This window comes from Colias eurytheme, chromosome 9, assembly GCF_061535395.1.
Source record: "Colias eurytheme isolate Ceu_HAF_F1 chromosome 9, ilColEury1 Martin Lab GWU primary, whole genome shotgun sequence".
Lineage (NCBI taxonomy): Eukaryota > Metazoa > Arthropoda > Insecta > Lepidoptera > Pieridae > Colias > Colias eurytheme.
Window position 1 is genome coordinate 8891340 of NC_142988.1, and position 23698 is coordinate 8915037.

At 31.6% G+C, this 23698-nt stretch overlaps 1 protein-coding gene across 1 annotated transcript; it reads left to right on the forward strand.

The window, feature by feature from the left end:
* Positions 1–1413: 1413 nt before the first annotated feature.
* Positions 1414–23281, forward strand: LOC149905991 (ras-related protein Rap-2b). Its single transcript, XM_090105672.1, has 3 exons — positions 1414–1585; positions 18084–18519; positions 21297–23281. Exons 1-3 carry the CDS (start codon positions 1497–1499, stop codon positions 21621–21623), a joined length of 852 nt encoding a protein of 283 aa, XP_089961798.1. The 5' UTR covers positions 1414–1496; the 3' UTR covers positions 21624–23281.
* Positions 23282–23698: the final 417 nt, after the last annotated feature.

Genomic DNA, 23698 nt, shown 5'->3' on the forward strand with positions numbered 1-23698 from the left:
AAAAAGCTTGCCGACAGATTCATAACCTATTTTTCGTAAATGTCAAATCGTATTAGTCCGAACCGTGGTCCGAACAAAGATCTCGAATGTTAAATATATTTTTTCAAAGAACTTAGGAATACAATAATATTATAGTTTATTATTTTTGAGACTTTACAAACATGACATTGTTTTCATATTGTATGTTGAATATGACGAATAACATTAACCACAAAATCTTTGATATATTTTATATTAAGTTATTATTTAAATGACAATGTAATAAATTATTCAATTTAATAGATATGACATTTAAGGTAAAATATTTATTTTGTTGATGAACCGAGCTCGTTATAAATGCAAATATGCGAGGTTTACAGCTTTGTGGGCGACCCTGCGCCCTCATGCCGCCCAACATTTTCTTAACTACATATAGGAATAAATGGTGTGAGGCTTTTATAATATAATTCCTGTAAAACAACTTGAGTTTTTGTAATGAAGAAATTTATTGGAATGTATCGTGTTATTCTCCGGATTTTTCTGCTAAAAATTCATATTCGATATAATGCAAGTTTATACTTTACATATTTTGTTAAACGTAGACTAATAAAACTTTTGTAAAGACAAATATTAGTGAATTTAGTAATGTGTATGAATATTTCATGGTGGTATACAATTTAGGGATTCGGATGGTAGGAGGTATAGTCATTACTATGCATGCATATTTATTCTATGGAGTTTGATTGCTCATCAGACGAAAAATTTAATTTCAATCGATCTCATAATCTTTTATTTTTAGTACCTAAATTGACTTATAGGTATAAAGAAAAATATCCCTTTTCATAAAGCTTTTTTCGATCCAATCAACGCAGAGCTGGAGAATATAAAGCCAAAGTTTGCGAAGACGCGGAACATTTTATATCTCGTAATAGGCAGGCTCGATCGGCGCAACAGGCTGAATGAAACCTACTTATTTATGCGCCACCACAGCCAATCTTTTATCATAGATTTCTTTAGGTTTATTTTTTTATTAGACTGTTTTATATTCCTAACATTAATAGTAATTGAATATATAAAAATGAAGCTCTAGAAACTACGTGAACATCGATTATTTTAACTTTAATGCTTTATTTATGTATGTGTATTGCAAATGATTTTATTTTGGAAAATATATAGTATGATGTATCATTTGACTGTGATAAAACGTTTAATTTGCCTTTATAAAATACCGAAGACAAAGGCATGTGATTATTCTCGGTAAGTGTATGCATTAAAGTGACAATCTTTGATCCTCATACATTGTATCTTCTCGAAATTTATTTAAATTTTTCAATCACGTCTCTAATATTGCGTAGCGGAGAGGTAACCCAGCCCACAGGGCACAGGCGGCAGGCGGCATTCAGCGTTCGACCGGCCCGCGCTGTGCACGTCACCGAGTGCTGGATATCGACCAAAACAATCGTTTAACCGCGAATTAAAAATAATAGCATGTGTTAAGTGAACCCATCGCTACGAAAATGAAGGGTCGACACCAATTCCGACGTAGGTTCAGCTTGCAACCCTCTTTTATGAAAGATGACACTGAGGAGGAGAGGAAACCGCACAGGTATAGTTTTTATAAAGCGTTTTATAATAATTTTGTATGGAATGAAATCTATCGGTAAAATTGAATCTCGTAGCGCTGTCTACGCCGGGCGCTACAGCGCATTGTTCTTATTGATATAGGTATATTTAATAATAATTTATTTAATAAACGTGTTTTGTATGCGATGTTTTATATATTTTCTAAAGTAAATATAGCTTTAAAAATTTAAAATATTTGTAATAAATAAGGTGTCTATTTTTGAGTGTGTTTTTGGTGTGTGTGTGATTTTGTTTAAATAATATATTGTTTATGATAATTTAAGTGTTGTCTTTCACTTTCTAGCATTTTTCTCCCATATAATGAATAAAAAGTTCGCTGCAATTGTTATAATTGAAAATCAGATTAACATGTTTTACAAACAAAAGTAAATATTTATAATATACAATATCAATGCAAAGTTTCTTAGATTTGAAATGCTATCTTGAAAACAGAAAAAAAAATACTAAGTATGCTTAATACAGAGTGTAGAAAGGTAAAATGCACGAGTTTTCCTCAAGAACATTTCTAGGAATGTAAACAATTTTACATTTACATGGGAAAAGCTCAATGGTACCAAAAGCAATAAAGGCAGGCGTATTTCTTTTGTGTTTCGAGTAAAATAATATTAAAAATATTAACAAAACATTTTACTTTTTAAACATTCCTACCTAAACTCGAATTATACACGAATATTGAAATTATGTCAAAAGGTTTTTTTTATAGTTGAGAATTACTGAAATTTAAATCTAAAATTATTTGATCACCGTAGGCTTAGCTCTTTTTAATAGTACTGAAGCAGATTTAAATAGAAGTCGTTTTCATTTGACTGTAAAAAGGAACTTCCATAACTTAACTTATACATATAGTAACTTATGATGTAGCGAACTAATGACACAGTTTTCGTAGTAGGAAAATAAGATAGAATTGTAAAATTTAAAAGAATCATGTATATTATCCTAGCGATCTATGAAAATGACTTTACACTACCAATTTGCGTTAAATTTGCGTTAATTGAGCCGTTCCGTCCATAAAATGTATGGATCAATACTATGATCGTATGTTGCAATATTGTTGATGTGATACTTGTTATAATGTATAATAATAGACCAATCAATAAGGCAACAGCTTCTGTTTAAAACACCCTTAATATAAAAACAATTACCTTTTTAAATTGTAATTCATTAAACGTGCCAAGCTTGTATTTATAGCTGGCTTGCAGCCGAGTGTATAAATCCATAACAAAATGTATCATGGAGGTTAACGCAAGCTTAAAATTGATTTCATGCAGCTTCTGTGTATAAAAAAAACAGATATTGAATTTTATAATTCTTCATAAGATTTACTAAGAGTTTTTAAACATTTTCAACTTTATTAATTATGATGTATCTTTCTTGGAATTTTTGCAAAAAGTTTATTTTTATTTTCATGGCTTCTCATGATCTTTGAAGATCATTTTCACATCCTACAAATGCACAGAAGAACATCCGTCCCATCTATTCTGTTTTAGTCAAATTTTTAAAATAACTTATCACCTGAAGGCTGAATCCTTAATGAACTCTTCAAGTTTAATAATCTCCGTCACATAAACATCTGGTTAAGGGCACAAATGGTGTCTTCGGGAGTGTTGTGTATACAATAAAACTTATTTCCAATGTTTGTCTTAACACAATGTGAAAAGTTCAAAGCTTAGTGTGCGTGGGATTCTGAGAGCTACACGAAATAATATTGTCGCTGTTTTGTTTTGTTAGGCAAATTATTGAAATATTTGTTCTAGGCGTCCTATGTTTATCTGTGTCATTGTGCGTGATAACACTGCGACCACATATTGCAATTATCATGTAGCTCCATTTAGTGTTGTGACACGTATAAGCCCGGTGTTTACAAAGGGCTTTTCAACGATCTGCCTCATTATAACGCCACGGGCTTGTTATTGGAGCGCATCGTAACTGCGCATTTGACACATTTGTAAATTAGCACTTTAACAAAATAGCCAATTTAAAGAATTAATCGGTTTATTATAGGGAAATTATCTGCATAAAGGTTATAGAACTATATCGTAAGAAAGGCCCTATTATATTAATTGTGATAAGCACTATTGTATTCAATGAAATATTTAATGATGATGCGTATAAAACGGCTAAAGTAAATGTGTAACACTTAAAAATAAGGACCGTTGTTTTATAGAAAATCAACTATTACAGTTAGTAAATTACATTCCTATTTAACGCAAAACATTCAATTATTATAATAATTAGCTTACTACAATAATTGTTCAGAGGAAATCACAATAGGTAATTTAGTTGTACCTGTAGAATTAATCATAATTAAACACAAAGCTACAAGCTATCTTTATAAGAAATAGCCGAAGGGCAGAGGAGTTAACATTTTCCTTCATAAACCGCTTTCAATAACAATAAGCTACTTTTCAATCGCGCTTAGCAAAACAGGGGACGAAACACAAAGTTTCCAAGTGGGTCACTAAACTCATTTGAATTTTGATACAGAGTTTTCCTTCTGGAATATTTCGAATTGTGTGAAAAATGTATTTGCTTTTATGACATTAATTTATAAAACAAGGGATCTCATGGATAAAATTTGTACATAATTATCTATTTATTATCACTTATACAAATTAGTATGACCATTGTGATTTCTGATATGAAGAAATATTTTATAAAAAAACAATAACATTTCAAGGAGCTTTCGAGTTGACATTGTTATAGGTATAAAAATGATTGAGAGGGTGTAAAATTATGGAAATATTTTTATTCACTACTATATTAAAACTAAGTTTTTATTTTTCATAAAAAATGAAACATATTATTACATAAAAAAGCTTAGATAAAAAAGTGTACCTATCGAATTGATACAAAAGTTCCAATTTCAAACGTTATTGCTTTTCTTTATAAATTATAAAGGTTATCTAAGCCACAAAGCGAAACGCTGGCAACATTTAAAAGTTTCTTTTAATTTGTTAACACAGAACAGCTGAGCTTGTCATGTATTATAATTTCCTTTCATAAAAATATTTCAATTTAACTTAAGTAACAAAAGAAAATGTTTCATTTTAAAATGTGTCGGTTTGAATTATTTTAAAATATGAATGTGATATTGAATATTGAAAATTTAAATACTCTTTTAGAAAATTTTAACTAAACATGCAGTTTTTTAATAATAGTTTTCCTGTTAAACTAATGCAAAACTGAAAAAGAAATCGACAATTTTACGCATCTATTCTACATAATAATATCTACTTATTTTCATTGTAAATAATTACTCTCTTGTACATTACCTTAATTCTTATAGTATGTAATTGTAATTATGATTAACTTTTAATTTAGACGTCTTCTAATCTACATTAAACTCATAACCTTGTAAATATTAGAAGAAACATAAAATAAATATATTTATACCTAACTTTTATTACTAGAATTCTATTTTTACGTTATCAATCTCTATTAAAACTTAGCTCAATGCTTTTACGCTTCTCGTTGACGTCGGCGCACCCTATTTCAGCGACTGTTGATTATTATTGCCCATTCATCCGATATTAATGTTTTTAAAGGCACTCGCCGTCAGTACTGTGACCCGATAGGGGGTGAAACCGCCCAGGGTGGTCTACCCTTACATTGCCTTTTACTTATAACGTAGCTGTTATTAAACTCTGTATTCTTTAGTTATTGTCAGACCGCATTGTAGTTGAGAAGATAAATTTACCAATAAATTTTAACCCCTTGACCACCGACCAATAATTTTAACCCCTTGTCTGTGATTCCGGGGACTGAGGGAATAATGAAGGTTAAATAATTAAAGCTGAACATGAATTAATTGATAATCTTCTGTCATCCTCAATTTATAATTAATGATAGTATTGCGAATCCGGTATCGGGCAACAAATAAATTAGCTTGTTTTACGTAATTTACATCGTAAATTATAAACTTCATGATTAATTGAATAATAATATTAGGTAGAAGTTAGCTTAACGGTTCATAGAAGGCATAAAATACATAGGTACCTACTACACTGTTTTCACAGTAAGTAATTAAATAATTGATTTCAAAAAAGCACAATACTTCTTATAAATATTTTTAGTTCATGAAGATTTTTAATATAGCATTTTGACAATAATTAATATTCTAGATATTTCCATAGAGCTCAAGGCTTTCTAACGTCAAAACTCAAACGCCGCTTGGATAAAGGAAAACCCTTTATTGTGACTCCATTTAACGCATGTTCAGGCTTCAATAGCACTATATAATGGCACGACCTAAACGTATGGGCACTATTCTGCCCAAAATGTCTTCAGTCAACTGAAGGATAGAGATCCGTGAATTATTTTTTCAGTCACGTTCCGTACCACTGATTCACGCATCGGTGAACTTTTCGACGTAAAGGAATTGAGATTTCGAGATTAGAGGAATTACACGGGTTTCCCGATATTTATCGAGAGCAAATACTGAACGGCCCATATTTGCTGCATGAGTATCGGATTTTGAGAGATGTAATTCTTCTTTCTTATTATGTAAGACACGATGATTCTTATTTGAATGCGTTGTAAAGTAGTCGTTGACAGCGTATTGTACAATTTCTTATATTTTATGCTCTGAAAAGAGAACTATGTGAGATGTTATTTTTAAACATAATTAGCTGTGTTTAAAAACAATTATTTATAACTAACAAATGAACAGAATTTAATAAATGTTTATATTACCTATATCGAAGTTGTAGATGGAATATGGAATGAGGATTAAATTTATTGGCAAAATTATATGTTAAATATAATCCACAGATTTTTCACATGAACAAGAATTTTCCTTATTCAATATCCCTGATATTATGCATATAAATTAAAAGTTTAAGTACAACATATTCCTTAAATTATGAAACAAAAAATAGGAAATAAGTATATATATCATGGATATAATTCCGTTTTATATGTTTCTTTTAATTCATAACTCTCTCCTAGGAAAGATATGAAATTTTTACTCCGAGGAAAATCATATTTTCCCGCCTGCTTATTGGGGACAAAATTACCCACATTTCCGGTACGAGGACAGAAAAAAATGAACCACATCGTGACATGCTTTGCTTTCGCATAGAATAACATTAAAAGTATTCGTGAAAACGAAAACGAATATCTTATTACGGCCATTCGATGATAACATGATTTAATTTAGCTCGATCAAGGTATAACAATAACCGGTGCGTGACAAACTTCGATTGCCTTACGATGTCTTAATAAAATTAATATGGGACCGCCCATTGATAAATGAAGCGTCTCGCCCATAAATTGTATATTGTAACAGTCGTATTCTATTGCAAATAGTCTCAGAATTACCCTCTTCCAAACGTTATATTATTGGGAGATCATTCCGATCTTTATTTTAGGCACTCAAAAAGCATTTATATCGTAAAATTCTATAGCATTGTTATTACCTTTATATTTGCAGTGATTTTGGAATGCCGTTATTTTCAACCTTCTGCTTTGAATTGAATGTGGGTAAATATAATCATATTTTCCCGTTTTATTACGCGCAAAGGAAATGTGGTTAATTTATATATTTATTTATTTTTTATCCCATAACATACTATACTTCTAATCATTTTATGAATCTTTGCTATTCCATTCTGTACGTAATATTAACAAATATTTTCGAGCAATATTTATTCGGTCTCTACGATTATGTGTGATTATGTAGATAACTTTTTGATGTTGCTGGGTGTTTCAGACAGTTTTTAGCGTGGTGACATAAAACTTTTTGTATGCCTGTCAAAATCTTCTTATATATAAAATTCTCGTGTCACAATGTTAGTCTGCATACTCCTCCGAAACGGGTGGACCGATTCTCATGAAATTTTCTGTGCATATCGGGTAAGTCTGAGAATCGGCCAACATCTATTTTTCATATGTACCACGGGCGAAGCCGGGGCGGACCGCTAGTATAATATAATATCAGTCTGTCCGTGCTTGATTCTTTCTACTTCATAAAGCGTACCAAAAGCGATATTTCGCATGATATTTTTGTCAAGGAATAAAAGTTATTTGAGGAATAATAATGTTCGTATTTATAAGATCTGATATAAAATATGTTACATTATGTCTTTGTTAAAATATAACATATTGTTTTATCAGACGTTTATCTGAATATTGTACATTTGTAAGAATGATATCAGCTTGTCTTTACCAGAGACAATACTTACATACAGAACAGAAGCAACAATAACATAATAATATTTTTGTACGATTTAAAAACCACGCCAACGCGACGCAAAGGCATAGTTGTATTGTATAATTTATAATTAATACTTCTAGTCACAATTAGATCACGTTCAGGACACATTTGAAGTGAAACCGTAGAGCGTGATCACATCGAGTCATAAAACACGAGGGTTTCGGAATATAAATGCGGAGATTTATTTCGCTTTACATTTAAGAGATTCTGCGAATATTTTCAGCTTGAAATATATCAGCTGAACTAAAGCACCTGTCTACTCATCAGCACGTCTTGGAGTCACGCTAAAGGAACGTTATTGCGATGTTTACCTACATACGTTTTTGTTCCTTTTCGTAGAAAAATGTATTGTATTACATACCGTAAGAAATAGTCTATACAATCAACTAGACTTTTCTTAAGAAGTAAGTTTTAATCACCACCTCCTATACAATTTATATACTTAGAAACAGTTTCGATAGCTGGCTTGTATACAATTCTTAATGTTCTTCTCTCTTTTCAATAATTCTCTAAGGTGAGAGACCTTAGATTATAAAAGATATTTAAAAAAAAGTATTCAATCTTAATTAAAAGAAGTAGTTTACTTGGATAATTAATAATGACTTCGTTTTGGCTGAATTGTGCTAAAAAGGATCGTGTTAGGTTATTCTAGGTGGGCACAGACGTTAAAATGTTTAATTTCGAATAAATAGAACAGTGGTATGATAGACTCTCTAAAATTATTTTTTACAAATTATCCTATCATATAGGTACTACATAATATGATACGATAACAACGGGTCACCATGAAATTTGACTTTGATTGCAAAGCATTAAATTTCGTAGTTTAGGTCGTAATTAGACGGAAAAAAAATATATGGCATGAAAAACTTTGCTTTTGTGCTTAGAAGACTGATTGAAGGAAATTTTTAAAAATCTCGGATTTTAATTTTTGATTGAAAATAAAACTATTGAAATAAAAATGTTTATTATTTTTATTAAGTTTTACTATCAAATTAGCTTACAGAAAAGTGGAAAATAACTTAAAAGTGCACACTTTTACTTTTTCTTTTATGTTCATAGCTACTTTCTCTCAATAAACCCCAAATATAGTCGCCCATCATGTTTTCATTGTATTGGCCTTGATAGCGTTGTTCAAAATTCATGATGTCCTGATGGAAACGTTCTCCTTGCTCTTCGGAATAGGCTCCCATATTGTTTTTAAATTTATCCAAATGAGCATGCAGCATATGTACTTTTAATGACATCCTGCAGCCCATGGCCTTAAAATTTGTAATTGGAATTTGCCTTACCTTTCAAACACCTTTTACAATATCTACAAGCAACATGTGGAGCCCATGGCTTATCTTGATTCCGTACAGGACAGTCAAAATATGCTTCATAGGCTTCACAGAGAACGTGAGATGTCTTTAGTTCATATTTCACGTCTCGAACTTTAATAAATTGACCACATATAAAACAAAATGCATCAGCATCGTATTTGCACTTTCGTGACGACATTTTAAGTTATTCTGGGCTTGTAAATAATACCTGATGGTTGTTTATCACTCGGGTGCCATCTAGCGGCACAGTGTAAACGTTAATATCCCACTCTCACCACGCGGTCTTTTTAAAAAATTAAAATTTATGAAAAAATTGAAAAATTTGTATTATTATTATAACTATCACAAAAGCAAACTTTATACCGAAAAAATGTATTTTCTTTTCGTTTTTGTGCATTACTAACTGGAAAATAATAGTATAAACTTTAGGACAAAGAACGAAAATTTTTTTGTCGAGTCGTGTAATTCCTAATAGTCTTCTTATTGGTAACTTAATAGCACGCACTTCAGCTGATGAAGGATGGTTTCTTATGATGGGTGATTAGTTACATAAATATGATGCGACCCATGCTCAGAGAATTACAAAAGACCTTTTCAGTAAATAACACCCACTGCAAACTGTCTTTACATATAAATATATTTTTTAATATTGTCTAAAAATTTTATCTTTATGACCTGCTTCGGTCGACACAAACTTAAAATGAACATTGTTAGGTGCCGCCGGTAAACAAAATTCTCTATTTAAGATACAAATGATACCTCGGAGGCGCTTTCAAATTTGTAACTTTGTTGTGTATATTTCAAACAGACTTTTAAGGACCGAAAACAAAGATGACACCGTCACAAGTGTAAAATATAATATTATTTACAAGAATAACAACAGTCTGACAAGCAAGGACGGCCAACACGTTATCAGACTTAGAAAATTTTAACTTCTTTGTTCAATAGAACACGGACAAAGCTTGAGCTTTGAGCACATAATCTTTAAAAGAGCCCTTCAACAGATTTTATCTCGCACATCTTGCGTTTGAAATGAAAGAAACAGAAGTCATGAGTGTAGTGGCTGGTAGGTTCAAATTTCAATTATCGTATGTTCCCACTAAATACTTTGATTTATTATGAAATCAAAAAATGGACAAAGATTTCAATCGAGTTGTATCATAATTATTTTAAATTATCTATCCACCCCCTACTTCGCCCGTGTTAGTCATAACATAACAAATTATATTCTAAAAATCTAAAAGCTTACTCTTGAACTAGGTGTTCAATGCATTAAAAAAACCGCATCAAAATATGTGCGTTTAAGATTTAACCATACACACGGACAAACAGAAGCGATTTTGTTTTATATTATTATGTTTATTATATTATGTTATATATTGAAAATTCATAATAGTTTAAACTAGTTACCAGTACATAAAGATTAACTCAATGGAACTCCCATTGAATTTGTATTTAAATAGAAATAAAGAATATAAGCTGAAACCTACACAACACATTTAAATTTTTCGACAAAGGAATTATAGTATTAGAATAATACTAGGAATAATGTAGTCTGAAAACAAAATAAAATAATAATTGAATTCTACATAATCCTTACTTTGTTTAATTTATTCAATCTATCTTTTAGTTCCCGTATGTAAATTATAAATGATGCTACATTATTTGAAGCAAATAATAGGCATCCCGAGTATCGTTCACTTCGATGATATTAATTCTATAAATTTACTCTATTATGATTAACTGAATTACGTATAGGCAATATGGGCACTTTTACTTTAATTGAAAGTAAAATAAACCATGAAATATAATGGAACTCTTTTCTATTTGAGCTATAGGTAGTATTCAGGAGATTAAAATGACCCACGGGGATTTGATTTTCATTTTGAAACGATTCAATTTGAATAAATTTCTTTCCTTGGGCGAAAGGAAATTCGGGTAAAGATAATCTGCGGTGTAACGATTAAAAACTCTCTAATTAAAATCCTCTGTAACGGAGGAAATAATCGTTATCAGTAATCAGAGTTGATTTTAATGAATGCTACGCGCGCTGCAAGTTATTTATTTAACAATTGTTTCAGAATATTGTCAATTATTATAATTGGATTATTGTCTTTTAGTAAATATTTTTAATTAATTCCCACGTCCACGAACCACGAATTATTCTTTTAACTATTTTTTTCATTGTCCTTTAAGTACCTATCTATATCTTTTACTAATATCATTGTAAAATAATAAAACACGTTTGTAAGTAATCCTGAACCAGTATATAATTTTCAAATTTTCTTTCGGATTAATTGAAACAACATTTCCTCTTCCGCTCGGATTGTGTTAGTGTTCAGACGTGTATTTTGCTGCGCCGCTTCTTTAAAACCGGTTTACCTTGACTACTTAAACTACGGACTTTTTCAAAAATGTCAAAAGTACAAAGATCCCCACCCGGTAACAAAGTGCACCATGTCTCGTCTGAAAATGATATTACTAGACTTGATCCCGAAAATACCTTAATTGGAAGAAGGCAAAAGAGGCTTCGTACCGATGTTCACTCCTCCGAGGAGAAATCTTTGAAAGAAGAACTACTTGCTATGCTTACTACTTGGAAAAAGGATCAAGATATGACATTCCAAGCTATGAGAACTGAAATTGCTGAGTTGAAACAACAGTTAACTGGAATACAACACCAAAATACAGAATTAGAAAAATCTATCAATTTTTTGTCACAACAGTATGAAGATATCAAAGAAAAACTCTCCTGTATGGATAAAGAAAGGCGTGAACAAGTTCTACAGATTTCTACTTTGGATAATAGAATTGATGATATGCAAAAAAAGGCGAAGTTCACAGTTTTGGAGTTTCGTAACTTACCTCAAGCACAACAAATAAAGTCTGAGACACAACAAGATTTATTTGATATTGTTCAAAGAATGAGTAATGCATTAAATATCGAATTACAAAAATATGACATAAGGGATATCTTTCGAATAAAAGGAAAATCTGGTAATTCAACAATTATAGCAGACTTTACATCCGTGTTAACTAGAAATAACATTCTAAGTGCAGTGAAACAGTATAACAAAGATAACTCACAAAAATTAACCTCCTCGTCTATTGGACTACCCGGTCCAAGCTCACCAATATTTGTATCTGAGAGTTTAACAGACAAAGACAGAAGGCTATTTGCTGTGGCGCGTAACAAAATTAAAGAATTAGGTTTCAAATTCTGTTGGACAAATAAGGGAAGAATTTTTGTGCGTAAATCTGAAGGTTACCCTCGCTATGAAATTAAAACGGACTCTGATTTGTTAAAGTTAAAATCAACCTGACTATTTTATTATTTGTGCCAATTTACATTTGTATGGTTTAGTTTTCCAATAATGTATTTTAAAGTCTTAGATATATTTTTAATGTACTTTTCTCAGTGTATCCAAAGCCTTATCACTTACTCATTACATTATAAAATTATTTTACATCTACCCACACTAACTCGCATAGCTACTTATTACATTCTGTACCCTATTGCAAAGACAGAGAATACAACTACCATGTTTAACTACACAAATCGTAAAATTTTAAATTTCTTCATTACTCAAAACACGCGTTTATCTTTACAGTTTGAGTGCATTATAATATTATTTGTAGCCTTCAATAGTTTTGTGGTGACATTACATATATATTACACTAAAGTGTTATTAAATCATTTATTTGTATTGCAGTTTGTTAAACATCCAAAACAGATTTCGATCTCTTCACTAATGCTGTGGTATAATATTATGTTTGGCAAAAAATCAAAAAAGTTAATTATGGATTATTTTTTGATACTAAATATAACAATTATAGATTATTCAATTGCTTTGTGTTTAATGGAAATTAAAATTCAGTCATCTTCATCATGTGTGTTCAACGGTTACGGGGCCTTGAGATTTAATTTTATAAATCATGATATTTCTGGTAAGTCAAGTTATTACTTCGTTAATTATTTTTTATTGAAAGTTCAGTTGCATAAAGATAAATGTCGTTTCACTAGACTTTTGATACCAGAAAATGACATAAACTATACTTATAACTTGAAACAGTTTATGTTAAAAATCTATCGATTATTGGACCTGTTTGTGAGTATTTATTCATCTTACTCGAATAACATAATTTTATATCCAAATTATTTATTTGTTACACAAATTGCATTTTACCAAATTTCCGTCTTAAACTCATGCCTAAGGATTAATTATTACTATTTTCTAGTGACAAATTTTTATTCCGGCCTAATGTTCATCTGCATTCTTACTGTGTTCGTCACTTATGTAACGTATATAGTGTTATTTTTTAAGGAACGTAAAATTAAAACCATTTATAATACACCGCTAACTAAAACTTATATTGTATATCGATTTAAATTATTTATTTTTATTAAAATTATTGCGTCTTGTCTTGAGGTTTTTGTTATAGATACATTGTGTATATTTTTATTTCAAATTCGCGGCGATTAATGACTACATAAATAATTTGGACGACACCTCCTTTTACGAAGCTATATCTTGCTCCCCTGAGGATTGCTCCCACTTACTGTCTTCTGATAATAATCATCTTAACCTTACAATATTATCACAAAATATACGTAGCATCAAGGCGAATTTTTCGGGACTTGTAACTTTACTAGACAGAGTAAAAGTATCGTGTGATCTTATTATTTTATCTGAATGTTGGCTATCTTGTAATCCTATTATTCCAAATCTGGATGGCTACTACTCCCATTCAACTTCTTGTAACTTTAATCAAAACGACGGGGTTATAGTTTATTATAAAAACACAATAAAAGATGTAAAAATCGTTGAATTTCATATTGACGAAGCTAACTGTTTGCTTATATATATTGGCTGTGACTTAGTTATATTAGCGTTATACAGACCCTATGCTTTTCAAGATCCTTCAAATTTTCTAGTCTCGTTGGATAAAGTTTTAGCTGACCTAAAATCTTATCGGAATATTGTGTTGATTGGTGATATTAACATTGATATTAGGCCTAATAATACATCCAGTCACACATCATCTTACCTCGAAATTCTTGGGCACCACGGTCTCATTCCGGGCCATTCTTTTCCTACTCACGGACTAACGTGCCTTGACCATGCCAACATTAAGACTCGTTCTCCGGCAAAGATTTTTGTTTTGGAATCAACTGTTACAGACCACTTCGCTATTGTATTGTGTTTATCACAAAAAAAGCGGAAAGAAGCAAATGACTCACTTTTCACCAAAATAAATGAAGATAAAATAACTTCTGCTCTAAACTCAATTGACTTTCACCCTGTTCTTTCGACCCTAGATGCTAATCAGGCGGCAGACGTATTTATAGAAATTATCACCTCCGTTATATTATCCTGCTCTATTGCCCTTTCATTACCCCGTAGACGTAGGCCTATCAAACCGTGGGTAACTCCAGGATTATTGAGATGCATGCGTCATAGAGATAATCTTTTCAAAAAACATAAAAAATCGCCAAATGATGATTTATTGAAGCTGACCTATAAGAGATATCGCAACTTTTGTAACGCGTTATTACGTAAAGCTAAGATAGATTATGAGAAACTTGAATTTGCTAAGGCAGGCAAAAACTGTAAACAATTGTGGAAGGTCATTAAATCTGTTATTGATTCTAATAAACCGCAATCTACAGCTCACTATCTAATATCTAAAAATGAGTATACCTCTATCTGCGCCATTAATAATTATTTTGCCAACGTTGGAAAAAACTTAGCGGAAGCAATCCCGTCTTCTCAGCATAGTTACGTTGCTCCTGCTCACCACTTTGAATCTTTTGTTCTCTTAGCGACGGATGACAATGAAGTCCAGAATATCATTAATTGTATCAAGAGTGACTCCTGCCCTGGATGGGACGGTATTTCGTCTGCTTTTTTAAAAAAACATGTTAAAGTTCTTCTTGCCCCACTTACCCATATTTTCAATCTATGCCTTACTACCGGTACTTTCCCTAACGCTTTCAAAAAAGCCCTAGTGCTTCCAGTTTTCAAGTCTGGGGACCGGAACTGTGTCGAAAATTATAGACCTATTTCCATTCTTCCAGCTATGTCCAAAATTTTAGAAAAAATTATAAACAATAGACTCGTAAATTACTTAGAATCTCGCAAACTTCTTTCGACTAATCAATATGGTTTTCGTAAAAATCGGTCTTCCACAGACGCCGTTAACAACTTAGTAAATCACCTTGTTTCACAAATGGACAAAAAAAAAAAATGTATGGTGTTGTTTTTGGATCTTGCTAAAGCTTTCGACACAGTTTCGATCCCAATCTTACTGTCTAAACTGGAGGCCCTTTGAATAAGAGATCTTCAATTATCGCTGTTTGAGTCATACCTCACTAACAGAACTCAATGTGTTAAAATTGGATCTCTTACAAGCTCCGAGCACCTTATTTCTTATGGCGTGCCACAAGGCAGCATCCTCGGCCCGAGCCTATTTTTAATTTATGTGAACGATTTGTGTGATATTAGATTGCAAAATGGTGTAATATTCTCTTATGCAGATGATACGGCTTTGGCTTTCTCGTCTAAATCATGGCTCGAAACTTATAATCTTGCACAGCAAGGTTTCAACTCCGTTTTACATTGGCTAGATAACAACTTGCTGACCTTAAATGTTAAAAAGACAAAATTGGTAACTTTTTCAATACGCAATGACATATCTGATACTAATCACCTCCAAATTTTGGTTCCTTCTATCACGAATCCATCGAATCCAGCTGTTATTGAAAGAGTATCATCTATCAAATATCTCGGCATCATTGTTGACTCCTCGCTAGCTTTTAAGGAGCATATAGAAACTGTTGGGACTAGGATACGAAAACTTATGTATATTTTTAGGCAACTACGCTCATCAGCTGACAATTCAATTATGAAAATGGTATATATAGCGCTGTGCCAGTCTGTTATTTTGTATGGAATTGAATCTTGGGGTGGTACATATAAATCTTATCTAATTCAGCTTGAACGTGCCCAAAGGGCAGCTTTGAAGGTTTGCTTTCATAAGCCTCGATTATATCCAACAGCAGAATTATACAAATTATCTCAAGTACTAACAGTTCGCCAATTGTTTATTCTTAAAACCGCTTTAAAACAACACAGTTCCACTCCTTATAATCCCCTTACTGAGCGTCGCAATTATATAATAGCTCCGACAATTAGATTAAATACATCGTTCAGTCACAGATTCTTTTTATTTCTTGGCCCTTACATTTATAATAAACTCCAAAATATTCTATCTGTACATTCATTAAATTATCACAAACTGAAAATATTACTTGATAGCTGGCTAAAGGGACTTTCATATGCAGAGACTGAGACCTTTATAGATTCATTTATCTAATTTGTTCACATTTAGATTTCAGATGCACACGCACTCAAACTCACTCACACTCACTCACACTTCACACTCACTCAATCTTCACAATCACTCACACTTCATCCGGGTACACTTTTTGCATGTTTAATTTTAGTTTTTCTTTGTATTATTTTATTTTATATATATTTTTTTTCTTTTGATAATGTAACTAAAGTAATTTTGATTTTTAAGTTACATACATATTTGTCTAAACTATAATGTTCTGTTCATCCGAGTGGTGGAGACCTGGTGACCCATATTACAGGTTTTACACCTACCATGGGCACCAGCTTTCCACACCTGTTGCCTGTTTAATGTTATTATATTACTGTACATGTGCTGGAAAGAAATAAATGAATTATTATTAATTATTATTAATATTATTATTATTAATTTTTTAGGAGGGGTTAGGTTACTAGATTCTCAAACTTTACTGGGTTCGGATAAAATGCACTCTGAGTTAAAATTTATTAATAGTTCAATTTTCACTTCTTTTTAACTCCTCCTCTTTATTAACTATCCGCTATGCCAAATTTCAATAATTTCGCAATTTTCGTAAAAATGGGTACAAAGTTTGCGTTTCCCATAATAAAACATAGATTAAAACAATAAAATTATATGTTATAGTATCATTCATGTAGGTAAAGATTTGGAGGTGTTATTGATCGGTGACATCGTACGATCCCCCGTCAGATAAGCAGCGGTGAAACAACCAGCGGGCATCTGATAACAGAACCAATAGATAATGTTCAACGACATGCTTACATTGTCAATTTGTAGCCTTTATTAAAGACTCGGTACAAGTAAAAGCGATTTTTAATCTGTGGTCTTGTTTTCCTTTGAAGAATAAATGTGTGGGTTATTGTTAACATCATACAAATATAATAATAAGTCAAGATTGGAAATTATCAGAATTCGTTAATCTATTATTCTAATCGTATATTTAGGCCTTAACGATATAAAGGTTAAATGAGGAGGATAATTACGAGACAATATGTTAATTTTCCCTACAATAGGGTGTTTATGTATTACAGCTGTTAGTTATCTAATAGACTGGGTCTGTTTGTCAATTAGTTTACTTCCAATTTGGTTGAAAGTTCTTGTTAGCTGAAATTACCTCCGTGTTTATTATTTTTGTAAAGAAAAAATTTGTAATGTTACTTTTTCAGGTCTTCAGCTAATTTGTATAATTTTCATGATTATCATAACGCTGGGCTTATTTACCTAATTTGCATGTCATTCATTTACAGACAACGTACAAAATAATATTTAATGCGTAAAATTTAATGCTGGTCATTTCGGGCTCTTGTAATTTAAACATAAACGTTATAGTTACGAACATTAATTAATGGAGCTTGTCCTCGTGATATTAACGTAGTCAAATTTGTTCAATTCATAATATTTAGATTAACAAAACAATCTGTTCCATTATAATATGTGTGAAGTTTAAAACGAACAGAAACTATCTGGTTCCGTATACCTAGTTTTTAATAGAAATATATCATTAATTTGTGATTTTGTTTTGTTACCAGGCCCGAAAAGGTGGAGCATACAGTATCCGGCAGTAACAGCAATCTCACGAACAGTGCAGTACGCCACAAAATAGTTGTCATGGGTGCGGCTAAAGTTGGCAAATCATCTCTTATATCCCAATTTTTATATGGAACCTTCTCCCCTAAGTATAAGAGAACTATAGAGGAAATGCATCACGGTGACTTCAACGTGGCCGGGGTCAGACTGACGTTAGATATTTTGGACACATCTGGAGCGTATGAATTCCCAGCCATGCGAGCCCTGTCTATGCAGTCAGCTGATGCGTTTATCCTAGTTTACGATATAACAGACTTAGAAAGTTACGCGGAAGTTCGCGCCTTGAGAGATCAAATTCACGAGACTAAGGACAGCACAGCCGTGCCTATTGTTGTTGTGGGTAACAAAGTTGATTTAGCTGAAGCTGGAGAGAGACAGGTTAGTTATAACTCATTCATAATAGATATAATTCATAAAAAAGTTGATGTAAAAAGCAGTTTCGATTGGTATTATTGCCGTATATTTTTGCTATGAGAAATTACGTAATATATCAAAAAGATTAATGTAGGTTCCCTCTATCAATTAATTACCACTATCTTAATAAGTCAGGCATACCTTGACTTAGATGTTTCTGGTATCAGTTCTGTAATTATATTACTCCATTACGACACAGTATCGCTTCAGCAACCAGACGTGCGAGAACTAAGATAAATAGAATAGGATTATGTGTAAAGAGGAGCATGTATTTCATTATGTAATTTGTACAGTATGATGTGGTTGTTATTCTGGTGTTGACATTAACATCATAAGTATTCTGTATTATAAAGAAAATAAATATCATTTGTTAAGACATTGTCAATGAATTTTCTTGTAAAATAATTTAATGTTTACAATGGCTGAATACTAAATGATATTTGTAATAGCGTGGGTGCTTTTCTTAATTAAGATGAAGTATCTGAAATATAATAAGTTGTATATGTAATTGTAAACTGATTTGAAAAAAAAGTATTACTAAAATATAAATTATCTTGGATAGACAGAAAAGAACATCTCTGTTAAATATTAATTAAGCAATTAATCTCACAGATTTCAATTTAAATTCTAATCTAAATAAATCAACGTTCTTGCCAATCAATGCCAAATGGAATGCAATTTAAATACAGCGAAGCTTTTTCGCCACATTTATTTTGCTATATAATGCAGTATGTTCATAAAATAAATTGAATTTTCGACTTATCGTGGGCATGGAAACTTATTGCAAGTCAGCTGCGAATATGGAGAGCTTTAGACGTTATTAATTCTCCTTTCGGGTGTGCACACTACAGAAATTCAACGGATGTGACCATTTCCTTTAAACGTTGCTTACATTAGAAAAACCATTCATGTTCCAGTCTAGTGACCTTATTACTAAATGTAGCCTGTAATTTAAATTATGTTACGGATGATCGCGTTTCGATATTCGCAATCAGTGATACAAATGAAAATGAAACAAATGAGCAATCATAAGCACTTTTAAAGGTTCATGAATATAAAATGTTTTGAGGATTTATTTTGGTTTGATTTCAAGAGGATAATTGCGGATTTTAATCACATATAAAATAAATAACATATTAAAAGTAATTGGTTACAATACAGCTGAATTCAAACGTCTACGAAGGTCGATTACGATTTCGACGAATTGTAAAATATCGATAGATAGTAAGGAGGCGCTTATTATAAATGTTACATGAAAGCAAACTATATTAAACCAACTACTATTTTATTCCGAAATTCACTTACTTTTGTGTTTTGAGCATAAAATAAACGCAATTAAAATAAAACTCATAATTAATTACATATTTAAGTAATTGGAATGGATGAATACCCGAATTTAATGAATAACACATTAATTGAGCGTAATATTATAACGCCATTTACTCAACTGGAAAAGTAACTTTTCTTTTTTCGTGCCGGTTCATAAATTAATATAACACGATCTCATTAGAGTTTCTACCAGCCGAATGAATAAGGGACGTATCCATGGGCAATGAAGTGTAAGATTGGCAAAAGAGGTTATGCTTCAACCTTTAACCTTCTTGATTTGAAAATATTTCAGAGCTGTTCGTTAAAAAATGGCATTATTGGTTCCATAAGTCAGCGCTTATCTTTTTATGAATAAATTCTTCGATTATCTAGGTTATTTTTCTAGACCGATAAAACGAGCCGCAGTAATGAAGAATTATCTAATACTTTAAATTTCCAAAGTCATTTCAATTTTAGCGAAAGAGCGATTAAAATAAATAAAATCTCATACAATACTCATTCAAACAGTATTTGTCTCACACGCAAGAGCGGATGCCAGGATCGAGTTAACAAATAAACATAGCAACTTTAGTTTTACAGTGACAGCTCTGTGCGGAATATTCCGGATAATAGACCGGAGAATCTGCTGACTCTCCGATATCCGGTCCCTTGTGCCTTCCGCGCCAACGCCCACTGTCTCGCTTCGCGTATTCATTTGTTTAACCCATATAACTTTGAGGAAATACTGTCCCTATATTTTAACAAGAAGATACATAGAATTGCTGAAATTTCCAGTACTCTATTTAAGCTGGAACGGAGCTTTAAGTACTTGAAATTTTAAAGGGACCTAACAAGCGGCGTATGTTCTATCGTGTCTATAAGAAATACATATAATGCTAGTTAGATTGGTAAAGATAACATTATATTGAAATAACTGTTATCCCAACCTTATTAAACGTTTACCCAGAAAAAAAAGTTCTTTTTCTCTTAAAAACGAAATATAAAAAGTATATTAAATTAAGGTATTATGATTGTATCGTACTAACTGTACTTTGTAAGTGATATTACAGCTTTATATTACTTAGCGTGGGTAGTTATGAAATACTTGACATCTAAGTTAATACTTTACAAATTGCGAAACTCTACACGTCTAACGCAGATAACAGATGTCTTTATTAATGATTATTGCTTAAAGTTTAGTGTTGGAACTAATTCGAGTTCATTTGTCACCCTCGTTTATCTTGTCAGATTTCAGCACAAATGCGACCCCCAAGAACCTTTCCTCAGAAATACTTAACGCTATAAATTATCGTAAAGCTCTTTAACTACGGTATCCGAATGACGGACCTAAATTAGGATATAACTTCGCAATTTAATTAAAGTATTATTACCGCTCGCGAATGAATCGTAGGCTTAATTAAATTTGTTTTCAGGTCGACTTTCACACGACGGAGTCCGTGGTGACCGTCGACTGGGAGAACGGATTCGTGGAAGCGTCGGCGAAGGAAAATTTGAATGTTTCGCAAATATTCAAGGAGTTGTTGGTGCAAGCTAAGGTGAAGTACAATTTGTCGCCCGCGCTGCGGCGGCGAAGACGGCAGTCGCTGCCGACGGGACCGCAGGGCCCCCCGGGTTCATCCACGAGCCCTTCGCCGTCCAACGCTCCCCACGTCCCGTCTCCAGCTCAGCTCGCACATTTGCAACAAATACGAGAAAGACACGCTAATAGTAGTAAACGTAATTCTTGTACCATTTCTTAATTAATTGATGATTGAATGTAAGTTACAACGCTACTTCCTAAATCTTTTCCCAAATATTTAATGTTGTAATTTCATGTCAAAGAGTAAAGAGAACATTTATTGTACTCGCATAGGAAATTTTTAATTGCCTGAACGCTGATTTCTATTTCTATTTTTTTATGTTTTGTTTTTTGCATAAAATATTTGAATGCAATTTTTAAATTTATTGATACTGCGATATATTAATATAAGATTATGAAACCATTTATGGTTTGTCATAAATGGAAATCCATAATATTATTCAGAAGTTTGAACTATTTTATAATATTGATTATCCGTATAAGCAATAGTTTTACAAATTGGCCATCAAGACAGTCTCTAAAGTGTAAATCGTGTGATAGATGTCGACCCATTTAGTGCAATGCCACCTTTTTGTGATGTAAAATCGGACTTGAATTTTTAATTCCATTTCTAAATGGTATTAGCATTTGTTTCTCAGACCGATGTAAATTGAAACACAAATGTTTACACTGTTTTTTCTTTGATCTTCTGTGAGCCATCTCTTAACGTAGAATACCAATATTAGTATTATTTCGTTTAATTTAGATTTGATCACTTGACCTTTAACTTTTTAATTAAAAGTATAGAAAAGCCTTTAAAGTTTAAAGCGCTGTTGAATTGATATCTCGTTACCATCGAAGGCGTGAATGCGTAATAATTAATTTACAGAAATTCACGCGACCTCCCCACGCGTTTACACTTTACTCGGCTCGTTTGGTCTACCGTTATTAAATATTTATTTGTTTAGGATAATACCTCTTCATTATGGAATTAAATTTGTAACTGCTTAATTATTACTGTATTGTAACAAACATTTTAACGATAAATCTTTTATGACTAAATACTATTACTAAATTGAATCGTTAAAATTAACTATTAACATAAACAGAACATGATCGAGTTTACAAGTTGAGACTTAATAATAATATGTAATTACCTCAGACAGGCAGCTCATTTAAGCCTTTGACAAGATATGTGTGGAATTGCTATCTAATCTTCTCCAATCGAATTAGTTTCATCTTTGTTCAATTTACATGGTTATTCAAGCACCTGCCGATTACCTCTTTCGACGATAACTATATTAAACAAAAACAAAATCATATTAAAATTTTCACTTATACATTTATACCCCACAAGTTTACACTACTTCTTCTATCATTTAATCCTATCTTATTCAATCCATTTTGATTCTAGAGTCCAAGTTATCTGTGAAATAAAATAATATTGATGTTACTCCAGTAGATACGATTCAATTGCATATTATTTTTATAATGATTTTAAATTTTATAACTACTATATAATTTTTCAGGTGTATGAATGTGCCTTTTTATATATTCTTAGTTTTATTGTAGATTATATTGTACTTTTTGTATGTCGTACATTTTTATTGAAAATTGCAGTCACATAGATCAGGGTTATGTAATTGCTTAAATTATTGTATCTAGGTGTTCCATAAAAATGACGACATTTATTTTATTGCCACGTAAATCTAGTATCTACTGCTTTTTTGCATGTATTGATTTTAAGACTGTGCGATAGTAGGTAATTAATGTGTATTTTAAAATTAATGTAAATGAAATGTATCTTTTAAATTTTACATTATAAAATTTATGTAGTGTTTTTATGCCAGTATAAATGGAAATGAAAACCAAATATAGCATAATATTCTTGCTCTTATAGTTCTTTTATGGTGGACGTTTTAGGACTTAAATTAACCAGTATAAATGTTGTATAACACCAGAATGTAAATAAGATTTTAGTAGATTTCTGTTAGACTAAGTAATTGGGAGTGTCCGTTGTTCTTTCCAGAACTGTACCGGTAAATAATAACTTATATACCTACTTATAGAAAAGCTACAAGTGTAGTACGATTCAGAATAATAGTTTACAGTCGAAGGGTTATTACTAAATACATAATATACTAAGAACTTTCTAATCTCGATTGACATTTTAAAGCAATTAATTATAAGTGCCAAAATCAGACTGTAAGTAAATCACCATTTGATTAATGTTTGTGTTTTATTGTTATTATTGAG